This window comes from Mangifera indica, chromosome 12 (genome assembly GCF_011075055.1).
Source record: "Mangifera indica cultivar Alphonso chromosome 12, CATAS_Mindica_2.1, whole genome shotgun sequence".
Classification (NCBI taxonomy): Eukaryota; Viridiplantae; Streptophyta; class Magnoliopsida; order Sapindales; family Anacardiaceae; genus Mangifera; species Mangifera indica.
In genome coordinates, this window is record NC_058148.1 from 8,910,274 (window position 1) to 8,931,519 (window position 21,246).

The following is a 21,246-nucleotide window of genomic DNA, read 5'->3' on the forward strand; positions in this document are numbered from 1 at the left end:
TAAATAATATGTTATTATGTGATTGAATTATTTTTAATTAAATATAAAATAATACTCAATCATATGATGATATATTATCTGTATACTCAAATTATATATTAAAAATATATACACATAACATTTCTTTTAGAGGACGTTTGATTTAGATAATGTTTTATTATTAAAATTGGAATATTATCTTACAGAAAGATTTCTTTGAAGATTATTAAGTATAAATTATTACTATTTTTAATAAAATTTGATAAAAATAAGTAAGTATAAATAATTATAGTGTTTGTTAAAGGTAACAAAAGAATACTAGTATATTATTTTTCTTAAATACCATTAGTTTAATTATTCTAAAATATTTTTTATATTAATTGAAAATAAGATTATTTTTTCTTAAAAAAATTAAAAAATAAGAATATAATTATAATAAAATCAAGATTACCTTAATAATTTTTTAATACCTAAAGTATATACCTCTCGCATCATTATTGGTAATACAATATTATGGAAATATTTGATTATTTATAACTTAAACAAAATAATATAAATAATAAAAGATAGATTATCAGAATAATTTTTATTAACTTTCATCCAAACGCCCCTTTAGAATAATGATACAAGCAAGTAACTTCTTTGTGATCAATCTTTTATTGGCAGGAAAAAAAATGCAAGAATAATTTTTGATGATGCAACTTAAATCCTAATGAGTTTTGTTTTGTTTTTTCTAAAGGGTCTATTGGTATCGAAAATACAATCTTCACCTCGATGTGTTTAGATTTCTTTATTATTATTATTAGGCCAAACGACTATTTCCCACCAAAGGTTTAGCGTTTTCTCAAAAGTCCCCCCTTTAACTATGAAACACCAAACACCCACCCATGGCCGGTTAGATTTAACCAAACCCTAACGGTGGTAGGGGTAAAATCATCATTTTTGCTATAATATTAAAAATAAACTAAAATAGAATCTAATTTTGCCCCCCTAAACTTTAAAAACTAAAATTTTCCCCCACCCTAAGTTTTAAAAAATCACAGTTTCACCCTAGGGCTTGGTTTTGAAATCTCCGGCGACCTCTCCGGCTCCGTTGCCGACGGCCGCTCCCTCCCGAAGCAACCTCTCCTTCCGGCGATCTCTTTCCTCCCATTTGGAGGTCCGATCAGCGCCCGGAGACGTCGTGGGAGACGAAGAACTTCGTCGGGAAGATTCTTCGTCTTCCCAGAAGACTTCATCTTCCCAGAAGACTTCGTCGGCAACGGAGCTGGAGAGGTCGCCGGAGATTTCAAAACCAAGCCCTAGGGTGAAACTGCAATTTTTTAAAACTTAGGCGGGGGGAAAATTTCAGTTTTTAAAGTTTAGGGGGGCAAAAGGAGATAATATTTTCAGGCGTTAGGGTTTGGTTAAATCTAACCGGCCATGGGTGGGTATTTGGTGTTTTCATAGTTAAAGGGGGGACTTTTGAGAATACATCAAACCTTGGGTGGGAAATAGTCGTTTGGCCTTATTATTATTATTATTTTGTTTTTGGGGTGAGCACATGCTAGTTTTTCAAGGGTTTAAGGACTATAGAACATTAAGAAAAAATACTATTTCAATTTATCATATTCATGAAGAAAGGATGTTTAAAAGGCCGAAAGACTATTTCTCATTTAAGGTACAGTGAAATGACTAATTTTTATCTATTAATTTTCAAAAATCTAAATAATTATTCATATGTTAAAAATTATTGTTAGGTTTAAAGGTAAAATATTATTTAATTAAAAATATTAAAAAACTAAAAATTTATCATAATTTTTTTTCAAAGTTTAAAAACTAACCAATTTTCTCCCATTCCAAGTTTAAGAAATGACCATTTCCCCCTAGGGTTTGAGACTTTTTCCTTGCTACTTTTCCAGTGACCAAAGTCAACAACCTTCAAATCGGCACCCCACCCATCTCCCGAGGAGGACAAATTGTCGACCAATCGAAGTCCAACCAACAATTCGTCAATGCAAATTTGTGCATTGCACAAATTCATGTTGTCCTCCTCTGGGAGATGGGTGGAACGTTAGTTTTGAAGTTGACTAACTCTAGTCATCGAAAAAGCAACAAGGTAAGAATTTCAAACCTAATGGGGGAAATAGTCATTTTTTAAATTTGGGGTGGAAAAAAAATTATTAGTTTTTAAGTCTGGGGGAAAATGTAATAGATTTTTAGTTTTTTTATATTTTTAGGTAAATGCTATTTTTATCTTTAATTTTAATAGTAAATTTTAATATATAAGCAAGTATTTAAGTTTTTAAAAGTTAACTGGTAAAAATTTACATTTCACTAAACTTGGGTGGGACATAGTCTTTTGGCCTATTTGAAAAGGCTAAAGGACTATTTCCCACCCAAGGTATGCTGCAATGTCAAGTGTCCCCTCTTTATCTATGATAATACCAAATATCTACTCATTATCAATTAAAATTAATAACAGTAAGGGTAAAATCGTTATTTTTTCTATAATATTAAAAATAAACTAAAATATGATCTCTTTTTGCCCCCTGAAACTTTAAAAACTAAAAGTTTCCCCTGACCTAAGCTTTAAAAAATGGCAGTTTCACCCTAGGGTTTCGTTTTGAAATCTCTGACGTTATCTCCGGCTCCATTACAGGTGGCCTCTCTTTCCTGAAGCATCATCTCCCTCTGATAGTCTATTTCCTCCCATTTGGATATTTGATCGATGTCAGACACCCAATCTTCGTCTTCCCAAAGGTCTTCTTCTGGGAAGATGATCGTCCTCCCAAACGAAGACAACAACTTCATCTTCGTCTGGGAGCACAAAGAACTTCGTCTTCCCCGACGAAGTTCTTCATCTTCCATCGTTCTTTCAACGCAGATCGAGACTCCAAATGGGAGAAAAGAGATCGTCGAAGAGAGAGAATGCTTCGGGAGGAAGAGACCATTGACAATGGGGCCAGAGATGATGTCAGAGATTTCAAAATAAAACCTTAGGGTGAAATTGTCATTTTTTAAAACTTAAGCTGGGAGAAATTTTTAGTTTTTAAAGTTTAGGAGGGTAAAAAGAGATAAAATTTCAAGAGATCAAGGTTCTATTAATTTTAATTGCTGATGGATGAATATTTGATATTATTATAAATAAAAGTGGGATACTTGGCATTATAACATACCTTGGGTGAAAAATAGTCCTTTGGCCGTTTGAAAAAGAGGGGATTGGCCGCTGAAGTAGTCCCGGGAGTTCACGTGAAGAATATTCTGATTAATCATCTAAATGAAGCCCCACTGTACATAAACAACACCATGTTGAAATTGAAGACAAAAAAGGAAGAATCCCTCATTTAATTTTCATTTTAGTCTTTTGAAGGAGTGGTTCATGGGCCATTGGCATCTTTCTGGTGGTCTAAATAAAAAGGATAAATATTATACCTTAATTGCAAAAAATAAAAATTAAAAAAAACCCAAATTTTCTTTTAAAATTAATCGCTTTATCAATAAATAATTAATTGATTTCTCAATAAATTTTTTTTAAAAAAGTATATTTATCACACTCCACAGTGGATTGATTTCATTTAAAATGAATGTATCCGTTGCCTTCAAAAAGATCTTTCAAATATTTTTCACAATAAAATATTTCTAAAATTTTTGTGTTTAAGAAAAAATGAAGGAAAAGGAACAAGTGGATGAAGCTGTAGAGGAGGAGGAGGAGATTCCAAAGAAAGAAAAGGGATAAGGAATAATGAAAACTTTTTTAACTCTTAGTGAAACGCAGGGAGCAAATCTTAAGCCGAAGCCACAAATAAGGCATGAGATTCAAAGCTTACGATGAGGAAAAGTCACTGCCTCATACGTCGCACTTTATCCCCACTTCAACTTTCTCTGCGAATTTTTTTCTGAAACCAGACGTTGCAATTGTATTGCCAAAAACATGTCCCTATTTCAATTCTTTCTACCTCATCGCTTATCCTGTAATTTCTTATTTGTCCATAATACTACACCGTTTTAGTGATATCATTAAATCACCATTCCACTTCACATGATGAGGACACTGTTACATCAAATTTATTAAAATTATTTTAAAATTTTTTTAATCAAATTCATTTTAAAATTATAAATTGATTTTTTGATCAGTCATATGACATTAAATACACTAAATTTTAGTATTATCGTAGGAATTCGCTTTTTTTAAGAGAAGTTTTCAAACTTTTTAAAAGTTTCTAATTCTATTTGTTAAGATTAGATTTGAGCCGAATTTATTTGAATTTGAGTTCAATTTAAATGAACCCAAATAAACTTAGCTTAAACGAGTTCAAATTTGTGTATGAAAATGTAATATTTTTAAACTGGAGTTTTAAGAATGTTCGATTTATTAAACTTATGAACCTATAAAATTTGATATAAAATAATATTGTTTTGATAAAAATACATTAAAATAATATCATTTTAATACCAAACCGAGTTTAGAGATCGATTTTACCTTAAACTCCAATTGATTTTAGGCTTGACTCAATTAAAACGAATCAAACTTAAACATTTTTAAACGAATTTGAATTTGATTCTATATAAATCGAATTAAATCTAAACTTAGTTTGGTTCCAATCTAAATAAACTTAAATTTAGTCCAGTTTGAATATAACCCTATTATTAATTCTCCCATAAGAACAATTTTTATTCATATGTGAAAATAAAAATATTTTTATTTATGTTTTAAATTAATTACTTCACTTGCGATGTGATAGCATCTATTAATTTAATATAATTGTAAAAATAATTATTTCATCAATTATTATATTTTTCTCAATTTATTATTTATTTACAAAGCAGTTAAATATAAATTTAAAAGAAGTTGCTATGTCTAATGTGTAGAGAACACATTTTTAAACATATTAATATAATAATAATTGACGTCATTTGGATTTGGATTTGAATACTGTTGTCCACCCTGTCTTTTGAACCGGTCCACAAAACATTCCCGGGCGGTCGTTCAACCGGTAAACCGTCCAAAAATTGACCCGGCTTTCCTAAGCCACGTCAGCAAAATATTTGTGGCAACTTCTTGGACTCATCGAGTAATAAACTCAGTTCATTAAGGGTATTTTTGAGATTACAATTTTAATGATCAACCCCTCTTTTGATCCAGGGTAATATTAGGATATTGATTAAAATAATATTTTTTTGTCTTATATGTATATATAAAATCACATTTTTTTAATTATATAAATATAATTATTTTTTAAGTTAATTTTGTATTTAAAAGGAAAAAATTATGAGATTTTATATAATTTTTATCATATAAAAATTATTTTTAATTAACACCCCCCATCTTATGTGGGCTCAACTTAGCTGTCGTAATAGAAACCACGAATCCAAATATAAAGTTCCTGAATGCAGGCATCTTTAACTGTTCAAATATTGCGCCACGTGTCAGTTTACTCGATATGGAGGATCGCCTAAGATCCATCAGAAATTATTCAGAGTTCAGGTTTAGATCTACCCTCCATCTCATCAGATACTGATCCTACGTGTCATATTACGTGTCACTATTACACGCTTCTCTTTTGCCAATGTCAGTACGTCGACTGGGTACTATAATATCGTTTGGACAAGATCGATCTTCCCTTCAAGGCCTCGCCGTTTCTCAACCAGTCAAGCTTTCCCCTGTTATAATAATTAAAACAAAGCCCTAAAAAGTGAAATGCATGAAATTCGTTATTTTGATTTGAATTTCTGAAACTTTTGGCGTCTGCTTCTCGTTCGAATGAATTTACCAGAGGTAAATTGAATAGCTGTTTGTTTCCGTTTCTTCGATTGCTGATAAAATTACGAATTGTTTAATTATTTGATTTCGAAGAAACGATGAACTCTTATGCTTCCAGTTCAGGTTCTTCTGATGAAAAATAAAAATACTCGAATTGAGATGGTTTTTGTTTTTCTGCATTTCGAAGATTTGGACTTCATTTTATTGTTTCTTTCAAAATATGTGGTATCGAATTACTCGAATATCAATTCTATTTTCTTTTCCTTCTGGAAGTGGAATTATGAAAATGCTGTGTCTGGTACTATCTGTTTGGTTGGATGAAAACATCACTTTGTTTACTGTGTTAACAGTTGGATTTGGCTTCTTTAAGTGCATTATCTCGCATTAATAAAGCCGGAAACTTGATTACGAATTTCATTTATCTTTTTCCTCTAAATTTCAACTTCACTGCTTTCAATCTGAAGCTATTGTTTCTCTGTTTCTGTTAAATTCTAATTTCTTTCGGAGAGATCAAGCAGATAAGAGCAAATTCAATTTAAATGTTCTCTTGTATTTGTATTTTTTTTTAATTTTTAAAGAAATTTTGGACTTGTGTTAGTTAAGTTTTCCTCCGAATCAAACGTATATTTTTTACTTCTTCCTTGTGTTTTTCGTGGACTAGTTTATGTTGCAATACGTTTGCTTGAGGAAAGAATTATGTCCGAAACTAGTTTACCTTCCAACCAAAGTAACGAAATTCTTTTTTTTTTTCCAAAACAATTTTTTGTTGACATGATTTTAAATATCTATGCTTTCCTTTTTAAACATTTCATCAGCTACGAATCTGTGTCTATGCTTCACTATGAGTATTTAATTTCATATACTTCTTGGATTCAACTTACATATCTTGATAAGTATTCTGCTGATGTTTCAAGCTGTTGGAATTTGGATGGAGACACCATTATCTAGCTCATATGAGACTAGGTATTTTTTTTTTTTTTTGTAATGGATTTATTTATGATAATTATGTATGGAACTCCATAAGAATTTCTTCTGTGGGATTTGTTAAGGTTCTCCACTTTTAAGTTGATATCATCGAGACAACAATATGTGCAAGCTCTCTTGTGGAACAAAGGAGGTTATCTCACCAATTCTATTTAGCAACTTCCACATCATTGGTCTGTATGAGTCTGGTTGATGGAGTTAATTTGGATGAATGATAATGGCCCCATGACTAATGGGTTGCTGGAACTAAATCACCATATCCGAGATGAGCACAAGGAAATAAGGGATGGGGTTGTTGGTGAGGGGCAGGGGCTCTCAGAGGAATATGAATCAAGAATTAACGAGGATGTGGAAGATGTCAATGATAGGTGGGTGGAAGTGATTCAGGCTCAAGCACATCTGCAGGCTGTCCTGCAAAGGCCACAGCAACAGCCTCAGGTGTCTCTTGTCTGCTGGGAGAGGTTTCTGCCTCTCAGGTCACTTAAGGTTCTACTTGTGGAAAGTGATGATTCAACTCGCCGTGTTGTCTGTGCATTACTTCGAAATTGTGGCTATGAAGGTCAGTAACTTTCCTAACATAGAAGGATCTATATCTCTGACTTGAGAATTGAAGTACATATTATTTTATTTTGGAAATTGATATCAAATTGGTAGAAGAGAGGATGTTATATGGTTTTGTATGCATAAAAGTGTCAACACGGCTATGGCCTTCTTGTTAATGGTTTCCAGTAAGTCATATAACATATTTATCCAAAATAGCTTGGTTATTTTGCTCTTTCTTGGTTTTGGTATAGTATTCTTCTTTTGAGTATTCCAAGTTGTGGTTCTTTTAAATGACTAAAAAAGAGTGTGTTTGGTACCCAGTGGTGGGATTGGCAAAGATTTGATAATAAATAGAAGTATTCTATTCTATTTTTGGTCCAATACTGGATTGGATGTGATTTGATTTCAAGTTTCTCTACTAAGGTAATTAAAACCATTTTAAATGAAAAAAAAAAAGAAATATTAAAGTACTTCTTCATCTTTTACTTATAAAAAATTTAATAAATTTTATTTACAATAATAAATTTATGGAATAGTATTCCAGTTAATTAATTAATTTACATTTTTATTTTAATTAATTAAAATAAAATAAATAAATGTTATTTATATTAGTGATTATGATTCATGCAAGTATTAATAAAAAAATAATTTAATTTTTTGAAAAATTAAATATGTAAATATTCATTGAAATTAGCCACTGATTATTTATGAAGATCTTAGTTATAGCAATAATTAAATTTTTATTATATAAATAACTATTTAATATCATTTTGTTTTGGAATACATAATTTAAATATTCTGTAACAGAGTGTTCCGATTATGAGTTAAGCTAATCCTATCTTTTCCTATTGGATTAGTTATCCGATGATCCAATCCCATAAGACTTGGTGGTGGGCCCAAGGATTACGTATCCCTCCTATGTTCAGCACTGAAACAGTTGCATGGTTACACCAATAATCCAATCCCATATATTGTTGCACAAACCAAACGCACAAACGCATCTAGGGTATAAATTAAGAGTTTATGTTTCTTGTGACTACTATTTAAGCTTGAGCGTTTGTTTGGATTAGGGCTGGCTGCGAGCCGAGTATAAATTAAGAGTTTATGTTTCTTGTGACTACTATTTAAGCTTGAGCGTTTGTTTGGATTAGGGCTGGATTCGAGCCGAGCCGAGCTCGGCTCGCAGCCAGCTCGGGCTCGGCTCGGCTTTTTAAGGGCCGGCTCGAGTTCGGCTCGGTTCGAGTTCGACTCGTTTTCAGTTCGGCTCGATAACGGCTCGGCTCGGCTCGTTTTTTATATCAAAACGACACCGTTTTGTATATATATATAGATCAAAACGACACCGTTTTGTATAAAAAAAATTTTAAAAAAATATACCGAGTCAACCCGAGCCAGCTCGGGCTCGGCTCGAGCTCGATCGAGCCGAGCTGAACCCGGCTCGTTTCGGGCTCGAACCGAGCCGAGCCGAGCTCGAGCTCGAGCTGGCTCGACTCGAATCCAACCCTAGTTTGGATAGGTGTTGTTATAGGGAAAAGTTGTCTTCATTTGTGATTTTGACATCGTGATTCATATTTTTTAAACAGCATTAGTGTGAGATGTATAATTTAATATTTGATCAATTTCAAGAAGCCCTTTGATTCTTGTGAAATCTAACATGATTTTGAATTTGTGAAATTACTCTAACTTCCTTGAGAGCTTTATATGATGTCATACACTTACCCTTCTCGTGCGTGAGTTACTAGTGAGCTCATTTTCAACTAAGTTCTTATTACAAAGACACTTTGTAAATGAATACAAAATTTTCAAACTCCCTTTTTTATCTTATGGATTACGTGTTTGCAGAGAGTTAAAAAACTAGGGAGGACAAACGATTCTATACAAATAGCAGTAGTAATCATACCTCCCTTGGACAAAGAAATCCAAAAACTATGAAGTTAAATTTTTAAATTATGATGTATTTCCCCTTGGTACATCAATTTTACCTCTCTGTTGTTTCGCTTTACTTATGAAGCAAACGTATATTTCAATTTTGGCAGTTGTGGCTGTAGAAAATGGCCTAGAAGCTTGGAAAATCTTGGAAGATCTAACCAATCAAATTGACCTAATCTTAACTGAGGTAGTCACGCCTAGCCTATCAGGCATTGGCCTTTTGCGCAAGATTATGAGCCACAAAACTTGCAAGAATATTCCAGTTATTAGTAAGTATTTTTCTTGTACTTTTACTTATTTTTGAAATTAACCCTGTTTTGCTGTTATTACCTTTTCAAATTGATATTTTTAACTGCTACACCTGGGGGAGTTTTGTGTGCAGTGATGTCCTCTCATCATTCTGTGAGTGTAGTCTTTAAGTGTTTATCCAAGGGTGCAGTTGACTTTTTAGTGAAGCCTATTCGAAAGAATGAGCTTCAAAACCTTTGGCAGCATGCATGGAGGAAAAGCCACAGAGTGAGTTGCTATTGTTATCCCGCTTTATGTATGACTATATGATGGACCAAATTTTTGGCTCTTATCAGGTCTGTGATTACCTATGCATACTTATTAGTTATTGGCCATTCATACCAATGAAGAAGGCACTGATTTTCGCTTGCTATCATGCCATTGTACCATGTTTTAATAATTGTGATTTTGGATCATTCACATCCTTTCTTTGTCACATTTTCATAATTTATTTTCCTTATCATTGATATAAGATGGCAGAAAGTATAAAAATTTTCCTCATCTGTTTTGTATTTACTATTCATTCTTTCATCAGTCTAGTGGTAGTGGGAGTGAAAGTGGTGTAATGACTCAAAAATCAACCAAGTCAAATAGTCTTGAAGAGTCGGATAACAACTCTGGCAGCAACAATGAAGATGATATAGGAAGCATCAGTTTAAATATTCGGGATGGAAGCGATAATGGAAGTGGCACCCAGGTATACTTCTTTTTTACTTACTAGTAACGTGCACTTTCTCTCATTTCTTTAATATGTACGTTGGAACTTTGCTTGTGTTACTGTTCATTATTTTACTGATTTGCTAACTTTTACTCTTCAACTCTGTGTTGCTTTTACTTTGCTATTATCAATATGGTTAGTTTCAATTCTAATAAATAAAGGTTTGAGTTGCATCTGAAATAGTTAGTATTTGGTAGCAATAAGTTTATCTGTTGGTGTACCTTTACGTATTGAGCCAAATAGTTATATTTTCCTTTTGAGTTTGTGTAACTGATTCTAGGATTGAGAAAAACTTGTAGCTTACAATTTAATGCTAGCATTTAAATAGTTCTTAGCAAAGAAATCTTGGTGATTAACCATGGATCTCCAAGTACTTTCAAGTATCTGATGTATAAGTTTTTTAATATATGTCACTCTTAAAGTTATGTTAGGTATTATAAATGATTTAGTTACATTTGATTTGTTCACAGTAATGGGATTTGGCTCTTAGCAGATCTTAGTTTAAACTCAGGGCTCTTATCAACACATTTCTGTCAAACTCCTTCTTTTAACTCCAATAAATTTTCCTTCCTAACTTTTCATTATTTACACTGGCTGGTTACAGTGGATGATGTTGAATACTATCTTCTTTGTGAAAGAAGATTGGAGAGAGTTAGTAACTTGATGCTGGAAAAAAGTTTAAGATAGATATAGTGATCAAGTCCTGTGGTAACCAAAGTGAACATAGAGGTTGCATATGGATTTAGGTGACGGAGAGATGCGGTTGTCAATTAAGAGAGGGTCAAGGAACATACTCCATACACCTGACTCTTTTTTATTTTAGAATAATACAAAAAAGAATGTGGGTAACCGAAGCGGAGTGTTGCAAGTTGTGGGATTTGTCTAAGGTGGTAGGTTATACTTTGTCAACTGCACTTAGTTGGACAGAAAGGGTACTGCAAAGGATCCTACCTCTAACAATAGTAGCCTCAGATATAAAGCTTTTATGAGCATTATTTTCTCCACCCAATCTCTTGAAACTGTGAAAAAGAGAAAATTCTGATTGGGTTTTCTAATTCTCACAATCTCAAATATCTCAATTTTCTAATTGTCCAAAAATTATATCTTGTTTTTAGCTAGGATATATTGTAAATGTAGTAAATAAGAATTGTGTGATATTATAGGATTTAATATAGTTCCCTAAATTAGAGATCTTCCCTATAAGAAGAAGTCAATTCTCATGTAATTTTCATATACTGAAATATAATTTCTTTCAATTCATATGGTATTGAAGCAAAAATACTGAAGTTGAAATCTTGTTCAGATCTCCAAAAAAGGTGTCAAAAAAACACATAATCATTAGAATAGCATCAAAAGTTGTTAGTAATCATAGAAACTATCAATGATATTGTTGGAGATCATAAAACCATCAAAAAAAGTTGACGATGTCAGAAACTATGTAAAAACCACCCAAAAAGTCAGATAACATAGAAAACTATATAATAACTATAAAAAAGACACAGATGTCACTATAAAATCTTAGACGATGTTAGAAACAACTTATTGAAAAGACATAATAGTCATAAAAAATGACAGTAAAATTGATGAAAGTCATCAATCTATAACTATAAATCATCAAATCTGCAACCATAAATCATTGAAATTTGATAATTTATTTTCAACAGTTATCAATCTTCTAGAAACCCTAACCTGTTGTCAATCTATTGTCAACTATTGTCAATCTACAATTTTGTCAAAACCATAGGTTGTTTTTTTCCATTACCACCAACTATCATCACCATGTCTAAAGCTACTTCAGAGTTTATAATTGTCTTGACCACTGTAGCCCACTCTCCTCATATTTCCTCCAATACCGAATATCACTCAATCTAGGTTACCATCATATGTCTTAGTGGGATAATTTTATACATTGGTTTCAATCAATTCACATGCATATTTGAGGACGAGGAAAAAATGGTTACCCAACGAGAGATACTTGAAGACTAGCTATTATAGATCTATCATAGGCAACTTGGGACATTGAGAATTCCATGGTTATGATATGGTTCTTGAATTCCATGGAAGAAAATATTAGTTCCAATTGCATGTGTTGCTCTATAACTAAATAACTTTGGGATAATGTTACCAAAATGTACTTAGATTTGAGTAACCAATTTCAAGTTGATAAACTCACCTTGAAACTCGGTGAAGTATGTCAAGGCAATAATACAATCACCAAATACTTAAATTTTCTCAAACACATGGCAAAAATTATTTATGTTTAACAATTAGTAGTGAAAGGGCCTAGATGATTGCAATCATTACAAAGCAACTATGAATGTCAATTGGGTCTTTAGATTTCTTATTGGTCTCAATATAGAATGTGATGAGCTATGAGGAAGGATTATTGGAAGAATTCCCCTACTCTCTATCAATGAATTCTTTGAGGTGCTTTGTCAGGAAAGTCATGAGATATGTTATTCTCTGTAAAAGGAATATTGGAGCAAGTGAAAACTCAACCCTGGTTGCTACTAAAGCTCATGTTAGAGGACAAAACACTCCTGATCAACGAAAGCCCAATAAGAAGTGTCGGGTGTGGTGTGACCTTTGCAATAAATCATGTCACACTTAAAAAATTTGGTGGTTGATTCATGGAAAACTAGCAAATTGAAAGTCAAAACATAAACAACCATAATCTATTGCCAAAGAAGTTGAGTTAGGCTTTTTAGCAAAAGCAAATTGATCAACTTATGAAAGTCTAGTCCAACATTTAGTACTTCTAATTGTTCATTGACTCATACAAGTAAAAATCTTTTTGCTCCATCTACTGTCATAAATTCCACTCCTTATATCATTGATTTGTAAGCTTCTAATCATACGACTAGTTTGTCCAATTTGTTTCATTCTAACTATCCTTGTATGGGTAATGAAAAAATTCGAATTTGTGAACACTGATGCTTTGAAGTTCACACTTGAACCAGTTAACGAGAAATCTTTCTCGAGATCAAATCCAAAATTAGATGTCAAGTTTACGTAAGTTTCAGACATTCTCTTACTAAAAATATAAATGAATTGGAGGAAACAAGAATGGCAATAAATATCAATAAGAAAAGGGAGATTCGAGGTCATCCATGAAGGGAAAAAGAAAAAAGCAAAAAATGAAAAAAAGGTTCGAGTTACCTGGATGTGAGTAGGTCTGATACTATAAACAGAAAAATAATTATTCTATATATTGAATTGAATATACTTTACAATATATACTAGAGATTTGGAGATCATATCCCAATATCTTGAGGAAAAAAATAACACAGGAGATCACAAAATGTACAAAAAGGAAAGAAGAAAAACAAAATAAAAATCTCCTAAAAATTAGGAATGTAATCTCTAAAAACGCCAACAATATTCAACACACTTTTTTTCATTAAACAAATTAGGAGTAAGATAGCTAAATGATCCTTCATTTTTGGTACCTTTTAGTGTTTCTTTAATATATATATATATATATATACATTCCTTTGCAGAAGGGTGGATCACAGGTCACCTTTTCATGTAATTTTCTTTTAAATCTCTAATGATATTAATTAAAGGTTATATTTCTTGTCAATAAAATAAAATTCTAGAATTGACTTGATAATGATTTACATGACTCCTGAAAGAAACACAAAAAGGAGAGAAATGCAAACTTTAAAAATTATAAATTAGCTCATACTAAGTTGTCACCCTAAAGGATGTTTGTTAGAGCTAATGTAGAAATTGTGAAGGAAATTGGAGTAGCTTTAATGCTGTTTGATGGCATTGGATAACATCATGACTAGGTTCTTAGAACAACTAGATATTGAGATTTGACAGCAGATGATATATTATTTTCAGAAACAATAGTTTCTCTATGTTATGAAGAACTCATCTTTAAGAAAAGAAATCAATCACATCTAAATAGAGGTTAGGTATTAATACCTATTGATATTGTCATGAACAGGATGTGTCTACGAAACCAATCTTTAAAATCTCCAAGATTCACAATCAATTAAATTGATATAGATAATTATACTTGATTTTAAACCATGATTTTGTCATGCTGTCCCTAAAGTTAAAATATTGGTTGTGCATTATCACATTCATTTATGTTCATCTAACTAGACATTGCAAAAGAATTTTGATCATGAAAGAATGCATTTGGCTCAAGCTGAGTGCTACTCAGAGAGCCATGAAGGTGAATGACATGTATTCTGCAACAATGACCTATGTCTGTCCGTGCAATGAGTCATGCACTTCAAACAGACTAGAAATATGGCAATGATATTACTTGGATAAAGATGGCAATGAGTAGATGATCTATGTAATCTGGCAAAATAATTGCCCTAATTGTGTTAAATGGCCAAAAGTGGTTTGTATTTCCAGCTGGGAAGCCACTACTTGTTGAGGTACGAGTTCTTAGGTAGCCCTATGAACTAAGCTTACCTTTGTCTTCATTCAAATGTAGGTAAGCATGTATTTTTCTGAATCTGTGTGCTCACATTGGTGTTTGCAGGCATGCTTCTATGTGAGAGAAAAATAGGTTAAAATACAGGCCCAGAACTAAGTAAACTTAGAAATCCATATGCACACTAACATTCTCCTTTTGCAGAGCTCATGGACGAAGAGGGCAGTAGAAGTTGAAAGTCCCAAACCCACGTCACCATGGGACCAATTAGCTGATCCCCCTGAGAGCACTTGTTCCCAGGTTCTTCTTTCAAGGCCCGAAGCACTTGGCGACAGCTGGGTGCCTACAACCACAACAAGAGAATCTGAACAGCAGGATGATGAACTTGGTATGCATGGCTCTGTTTTTCATTGTAGTTCACTCTTATACATCTCATGTCACCATTTGCTTTTTGCATCAGACCATGTTGTGATGGGCAAAGACCTGAAGCTTGGAGTACCCAGAATACCAAATTTGCAACTTGAGAACCCAACTGGAAAGGAACTGAACAACATTGAAAGAATTAACAAAGAGAAACTTTCTGAAATGAATTCTGAGAAGGATGGTGAGCAACAAGAAAAAATACAACTGGAGCTCAGTAGAAAGAAAGCCAATGGTGATTTGAGAAACCAAGCTGCTGATCAAATGGGTGTCATCAATAACAGTATTGATTCCACAATTGGAGATGTAGTTTTTGACATCGCAAAAGGACCCTTTAAGGTCTCTGGGATGAAAGAAAAGGCCAACTATGAAAATAACGAGATACCTGGCCTAGAGCTTAGCTTGAAGATGCACAGAGAAACAAAAGATACTGAAACTGGTCTGCATGAACGAAATGTTTTAAGACATTCAGATGAGCACTCAGCCTTCTCAAGGTATAAATAAATCTTGGATTTGAGTAACATCTATAATCATGCAATAGGAGCTCAAATTTGACAACTGAATAATTTTTCTTTGATGCAGATATACTTCTGCTTCAACTGCTTATCAAGTTCCTACAGGGAATGCACACAGCAATTCTCTAATTGATAACAGCTCAGAGGCAGCCAAAAGAGAATCAATCCAGAATTTTAAGTCTAATCCACATGGCACACCTCTCAGTCAGCAGTCCAATGGCAGTAGTAACAGTAAAATTGTTTGCAGTGACAAGTCAACACTGAAATCTACTGTCCAATCCCTCCATTCATTGTCTCAAACATTGCAGAATGGCCATAAATCGCCTCAGCCTACAATGCCAGGCAAGGCTGATGCTGACATGACTATGACAATTTTGGCTCAAGTGAGGGGAATGAACCAGCAGGTCCAAGTGCATTACCACCATCACCTCCACCATGTCCATAATATGCTCCAACAGCAGCTAGCCAACCAAGATGATTTGTTGTTGAAAACCTTGGCAGCAGCACCAGCTCCTCAGTGTGGTTCCTCCAATAATTTGAGGGCACCCATTGAAGGCAATACTGGTAATCACAGTTTGAATGGGAGTACCTCAGGAAGTAACCATGGAAGCAATGGACAGAACATAAGCAGCCTTGTTGTAAACAGCAGAGGAACGAATGTTGAAAGTGATAATGGTGTAGCTGCAAAAAGTGGAGCTTCTAGTGACATTGGATATGCGAGCAGGAGTGGAGTTGCGAAAAACCAATTCTCACAAAGAGAGGCTGCTTTGAACAAATTCCGCCAGAAGAGAAAAGAGAGATGCTTTGAAAAGAAGGTAATTGGAATTTCAATTTGAGACTCAGAACCATGGAGCAATACATGAGGTAGATTTTGCATGAAAGCTGCATTAAAATGAACTTCCATGGCTTGGGGTGATGTCTTACTCTGAGTTATGATCTTTTGACAAAACAATGATGACAATGACCCCTTCCCTCTCTGGACCTATGATAAGGAAAATACATCATCTTCTTTTGTTTCCTTGCAAACATCACATTTGCCTAGCTATTGGTATGGCCAGACTTACTATGTTAATCTGGAGTTGAAGATTATTGCTTTTTTTTTTCTTTGCATTTGCATTGGTAATATCCAACTTTGCAGACAATTTTGGATGGGGAACAAACAGAAACATCTTATTTACATCCTCTATTACAGGTGCGATACCATAGCAGGAAGAAACTGGCAGAGCAAAGACCGAGGGTTCGAGGACAATTTGTGAAACAAGTGATGCTTGAAAACAAAGACAAGGACCCAGATAGCTAACCTTCCATTCCCTGATGACACGTGGATTTTTTTAACATGAGATTGGTAGCAATTGTGGATATGGGAGGACACATTTTTTTGATAGCGCAGCATATCAACTTAATTGTCTGTGCAACGGCTCTAGAAAAGACGCCTTGAACTGCATTTTATTATCGGTGATTATTACTACCATCTGAACCACTACTAGCATGTAGAAGCCTGCCTTTAGGGTAACTTTCTAATAAAACTCTTATATTCGGTGTGCTACTGTTTTTCAAAACTTCTCATCCATCTCGAATGGTGATGCTTCAAAGACTTTTACTGTTTCACATCCATGATTTCCTTTGTCTACCCTTTTGGCATTTTATTCTGATATTTTTGTTTGCTTTTAGAGCTTATAAGCAAATGGAAAAGCTTCTTTGTCCTATCAACAATTGACTGGAAAATCTTACTTTACAGTATTAGGACCCTGCCCTGTTTTCTTATATTGCCCCCATCGATTCAGAATCTTAAGGGCAAAAATACAGAAAATTTTGTGTTTGGTTGCAAGTTGTTGTGGAAGAAAGCCTTGCCACAAGAAAAAGAGTTTGCATAAAAAGAAATGGCATAAATAACTAGATGCAGAGTTTGCATGCTTTGAAGAATCTGTAAGTAATGGGTGCATGGGGAGAGAAGAAGAAGATCTTACCTCTGTAGTCTCCCCCATCGTCAGCTCCTGAATGAAGGAAGAACATAAGCAAATAATGGATGAGGAACAAGTGATGGTGTTGTTTTATTGGTTACTTTTACCCCTTCCCATTTCTAATGGCCAAAAAGAGAGGTTTGGATCAGGATGAAGAGTAGGAGCAATCTCCAATAGGGAAAGGTAGCTGACTTTAGTGCACCATTTTTGGCATCTCTAATTAGGGTCACATGCTGGGCTGAACCCAAACAAAACAAAACTCAGTTAGAGATGAACTTAAGTTAATATCAATAACATGAAGTTTGAACTTAATTTGAAAATTATCATATTTTGAATTCAATTCGAAACTAATTTAACCCTTAGGCTAAAGCTAGATCCGAACTCAAATCTCAACCTTATCTCTAATTATGGGGACAGTATTCATGGAACAAATGACTCCTTAGATGACATGCAAGTGGGCACCCTCCATAAACCGTATATAGGCAATAGGCAATATTAATTTCAACCACTGAATTTAAAGATATTGAATTGGTCAATTTGTATAATAGTCCAGAAGACAACTTGGTCCAACTAATTAAAAGGCTTAACCCACGTGGGCTGCATTTATGACGTGGCATAAATAATGGGCTTTCTAGCATCATTTATACGACATCGTACAAAGTCATCGGCTAACTAGGGGCTCGTTCAAATTGCAGTGGCTCCATTTCTTCAATTCTGTATTCTATACAAATAAGAGTTTTTGGTGTTACCAATTTATAATTTCATAGGATTCTTCTGGCAGCTATAAAAGATATTATAATAATGAGCAATATTATATATATCAATTTTAAATATATAAATAAATATATATTTTTATATATTATTATATTTTTTAAATTTAAAATTATTTAATTACATGTGAATTTCTTTTCAATATTCCTTTAGAAATCATTTTAATCAACGAAAACTTTATTTAATCGAAATTTTATTATCACCAATCTCACTATGATGTGGAGGCTACCCAGAACGAAAAAACCATGCAACAGAGCAATAGAGATTGTAGAGTAAAACTTAAAAAGTATATTGAAATTTTAAAAAGTTGTAAAATATTCATGAACTTTTATGAATTTCCCAAAAACTTCATCAACACCCCTATCATTTTCAAAAATTATAATTTCCCTCAAAACATACGATTATATATCATTGATGCTCTTGTAATTTATATATTTAAAAGATTTATTTTTAATTTTCATTAACTTGGGTTGTATGATAACTTTGAAAATGAAATACTTGGGATGAAATGATAATTTTATATTCTAATATATTTTTCATTAATAAAGTTTAATTCTAGATAAAAATATGTTATTGGGTGAAGAGTGTTTTTAAACCAAAACTTTGATGGCAAAATGTAATTTGCTATTTGTAAAATAAACTTTCAATTACTAAAATGAAAAATGTAGTTTTATACAAGATCTCATCATTATTATTTTTTATTAAATTATGACAAAATTAAGGTTAAAAAAAGATATAGTTACCATAAATGATGAAGGATCTAATTAAATTAAATAATTAATACTTTTTTAATTAGGTTAAATTAGAATAATATTATAAACGATAATATATTATTTTATAATTAGATAGTTTTAAATTAAAGGTAAAATAATAACATTTTATTATTTATGTATCAAATTTTACATATTATTTATACATATAATTTTATAGATTAAATAAAATAATAAAATTATACATATATTTTTTTATATATAATTTAGATATTCAAATAATATATCATTATGTGATTAAATAATTTAAAATTAAAAATAAATTAATATCTAATTATATAATTATATATCATTTATATATTTAAATTATATATTAAAAATATGTTATTGATGGCCAATCTATATAAGGTGCACCGTTATTTGGTGTTGCGGAAAAGTAGCCTAGATTCTCTCCCCATATATAAGATGATAAATTTCGGCTTTTAATTTGTTTTTTCCTAAAAAAATTGCTCGATTTTACCGCTAAAAGGCGCAGCCAAAATAGGATGTTATTTTAATTACTATTATTTATATATTCGAGAATTAAAAACAATTTCATTAATGATTTCCTAAATTTTATTGGTTTTCAAGTTTAGCCTCCCCGTTTTAGAAGAACATTCAGTTTCAACTGAGGTTAATATTGTCTTTTAAGTGCTTTACTGCCTGGTGAGGAAAACAGGTGTCCAAACTAATAATATTTTGAAGCTTGGTTTGCAATAAAGGAATTTCAGCACATGAATTTATTTTTTAGTATTCTACTTTTAAATATTTTCATCTTCCCCCCCAACAGAAGTGAGTTTTACAAAATTGTCTGCTTCACATGAAATATTTTCGTTTGAGTCTTCTTCAGAAATTAAAATAAAAATCCAGTGAAATCTGAAAAGATTTCTTTGGGTTTACTTTTCAACCGAAAATCCACATCGAAATTTGAAGTCAATTGCCTACTCGTTAGGATTTATAAAAAAAAAAGCTCACGTGATTTGTAACAAAAATTTCACAAAGAACCATAAATTCCTATATAAAAGAACACTTATAGGGCCGTTGGATTTCAGTTTTTAAAGATTTTGATAATCTATTTTTTACTTTTTTATTTGGTTTGTCAGTAATAAAATATTACAGTAATCTTTTATTACTAATATTGACGTGATAGGTAATATAAGTGATAATCTGATTACCACTTTCACCTTAGGTATTTAAAGATTACCAAGGTAATCTTAATTTTATTATAATTATATTATTATTTATTAATTTTTTAAGATAAAAATAAATTTATTTTTAATTAATATGATAAATAATATAACAAATATTTAAAAATAATTATATTCAAAGACATTTAAGTAAAATAATTTACTAGTAATTATTTATTACATTTAACCAAACATAATAATTATTTATACCAATCAAATTTTATCAAACATAGTAATCATTTATACCCAGTAATCTTCTAAGTAATCTATCTTCAAGGTAATCTTTCTATTTTGATAATAAAATATTATTCAAACCAAATGTCCCCTTAACAATATCCCGCGGAGTAGTTTAAATAACCAATACATATATATACATATATATGTATATATATACATATATATGTTTATATATATACATATATATATATATATATATATATATATATATATATATATATATATATATATATATATATATATATATATATATATATATAAGAGTAAGAATTTAGTTATTATATTTAAATTTTATGTTAATTTAATTTTAAAAATGATAATTTGATTTAAATGAAATTTTTCTTAATTAAAAAAAAACTCATAACAAACTAACCTAACGTAAATTATTTTGATTTTTTTATTAGAAAATATTTGGTTTGGAAAATCCAAACCAATCATAGACACCTTAAAATACGATTCATTTTTCATTATTAACTACAAATAATAGTGAGAGCTGACGCAAACTAATTTTGATATGATTCATAAATTTATAGATTGTATTAAAATTTATAAATATAACGAGTTGTGTCAGAATCTCATGAGAGACATATGGGTTTGATTTTATATGATGCACTTATTTAAATTTTAAAAAGCAAATAAATAAGAAAAGTGGTCAAAAAGCGAATTGTTTATATATATTAGAACATTTATGGAATTAAGATATGAATGAAAGTTAAAATATAAAATAATTATACACGAGCGTATTTTTTTTATGTAAATCGTACGTTTTTTTATTTATTAATTTAATTTTCATAATAAAGGACTTTTTAATAGAATTTCAAAG

General features: G+C 31.7%; 1 protein-coding gene and 1 long non-coding RNA gene across 4 annotated transcripts; one reads left to right on the forward strand and one right to left on the reverse strand.

The window, feature by feature from the left end:
• The first annotated feature begins 5,551 nt into the window (after positions 1–5,551).
• On the forward strand, positions 5,552–17,105 carry LOC123193292 (two-component response regulator-like PRR37). 2 transcript variants are annotated; one of them, XM_044606172.1, is made up of 10 exons: positions 5,552–5,737; positions 6,637–6,685; positions 6,772–7,265; positions 9,286–9,447; positions 9,561–9,694; positions 10,002–10,163; positions 14,788–14,971; positions 15,044–15,497; positions 15,586–16,333; positions 16,711–17,105. In XM_044606172.1, the coding sequence occupies exons 3-10, from the start codon at positions 6,899–6,901 to the stop codon at positions 16,816–16,818; spliced, it is 2,319 nt and encodes a 772-aa protein (XP_044462107.1). In that variant the 5' UTR covers positions 5,552–5,737; positions 6,637–6,685; positions 6,772–6,898; the 3' UTR covers positions 16,819–17,105. The 2 variants fall into 2 exon arrangements, with proteins under 2 accessions (XP_044462107.1, XP_044462108.1); XM_044606173.1 differs by lacking the exon at positions 6,637–6,685.
• On the reverse strand, positions 14,608–17,957 carry LOC123193294. 2 transcript variants are annotated; one of them, XR_006497047.1, is made up of 3 exons: positions 17,874–17,957; positions 17,486–17,717; positions 14,608–15,126 (listed from the first exon to the last, which is right to left on the reverse strand). It is a non-coding gene; the product is annotated as an uncharacterized LOC123193294 (long non-coding RNA). The 2 variants fall into 2 exon arrangements; XR_006497046.1 differs by lacking the exon at positions 17,874–17,957 and having other exon boundaries at positions 17,486–17,862.
• Positions 17,958–21,246: the final 3,289 nt, after the last annotated feature.

What these genes read in the sequence shown, in the direction of transcription:
- LOC123193292 (XM_044606172.1), top strand. Translation starts at nt 6,899, where the DNA reads ATGGAGTTAATTTGGATGAATGATAATGGCCCCATGACTAATGGGTTG. An exon ending in GAGCACTCAGCCTTCTCAAG is followed by an intron (nt 15,498 to 15,585) that starts GTATAAATAAAT and finishes TCTTTGATGCAG; the next exon opens with ATATACTTCTGCTTCAACTG. An exon ending in AGAGATGCTTTGAAAAGAAG is followed by an intron (nt 16,334 to 16,710) that starts GTAATTGGAATT and finishes CCTCTATTACAG; the next exon opens with GTGCGATACCATAGCAGGAA.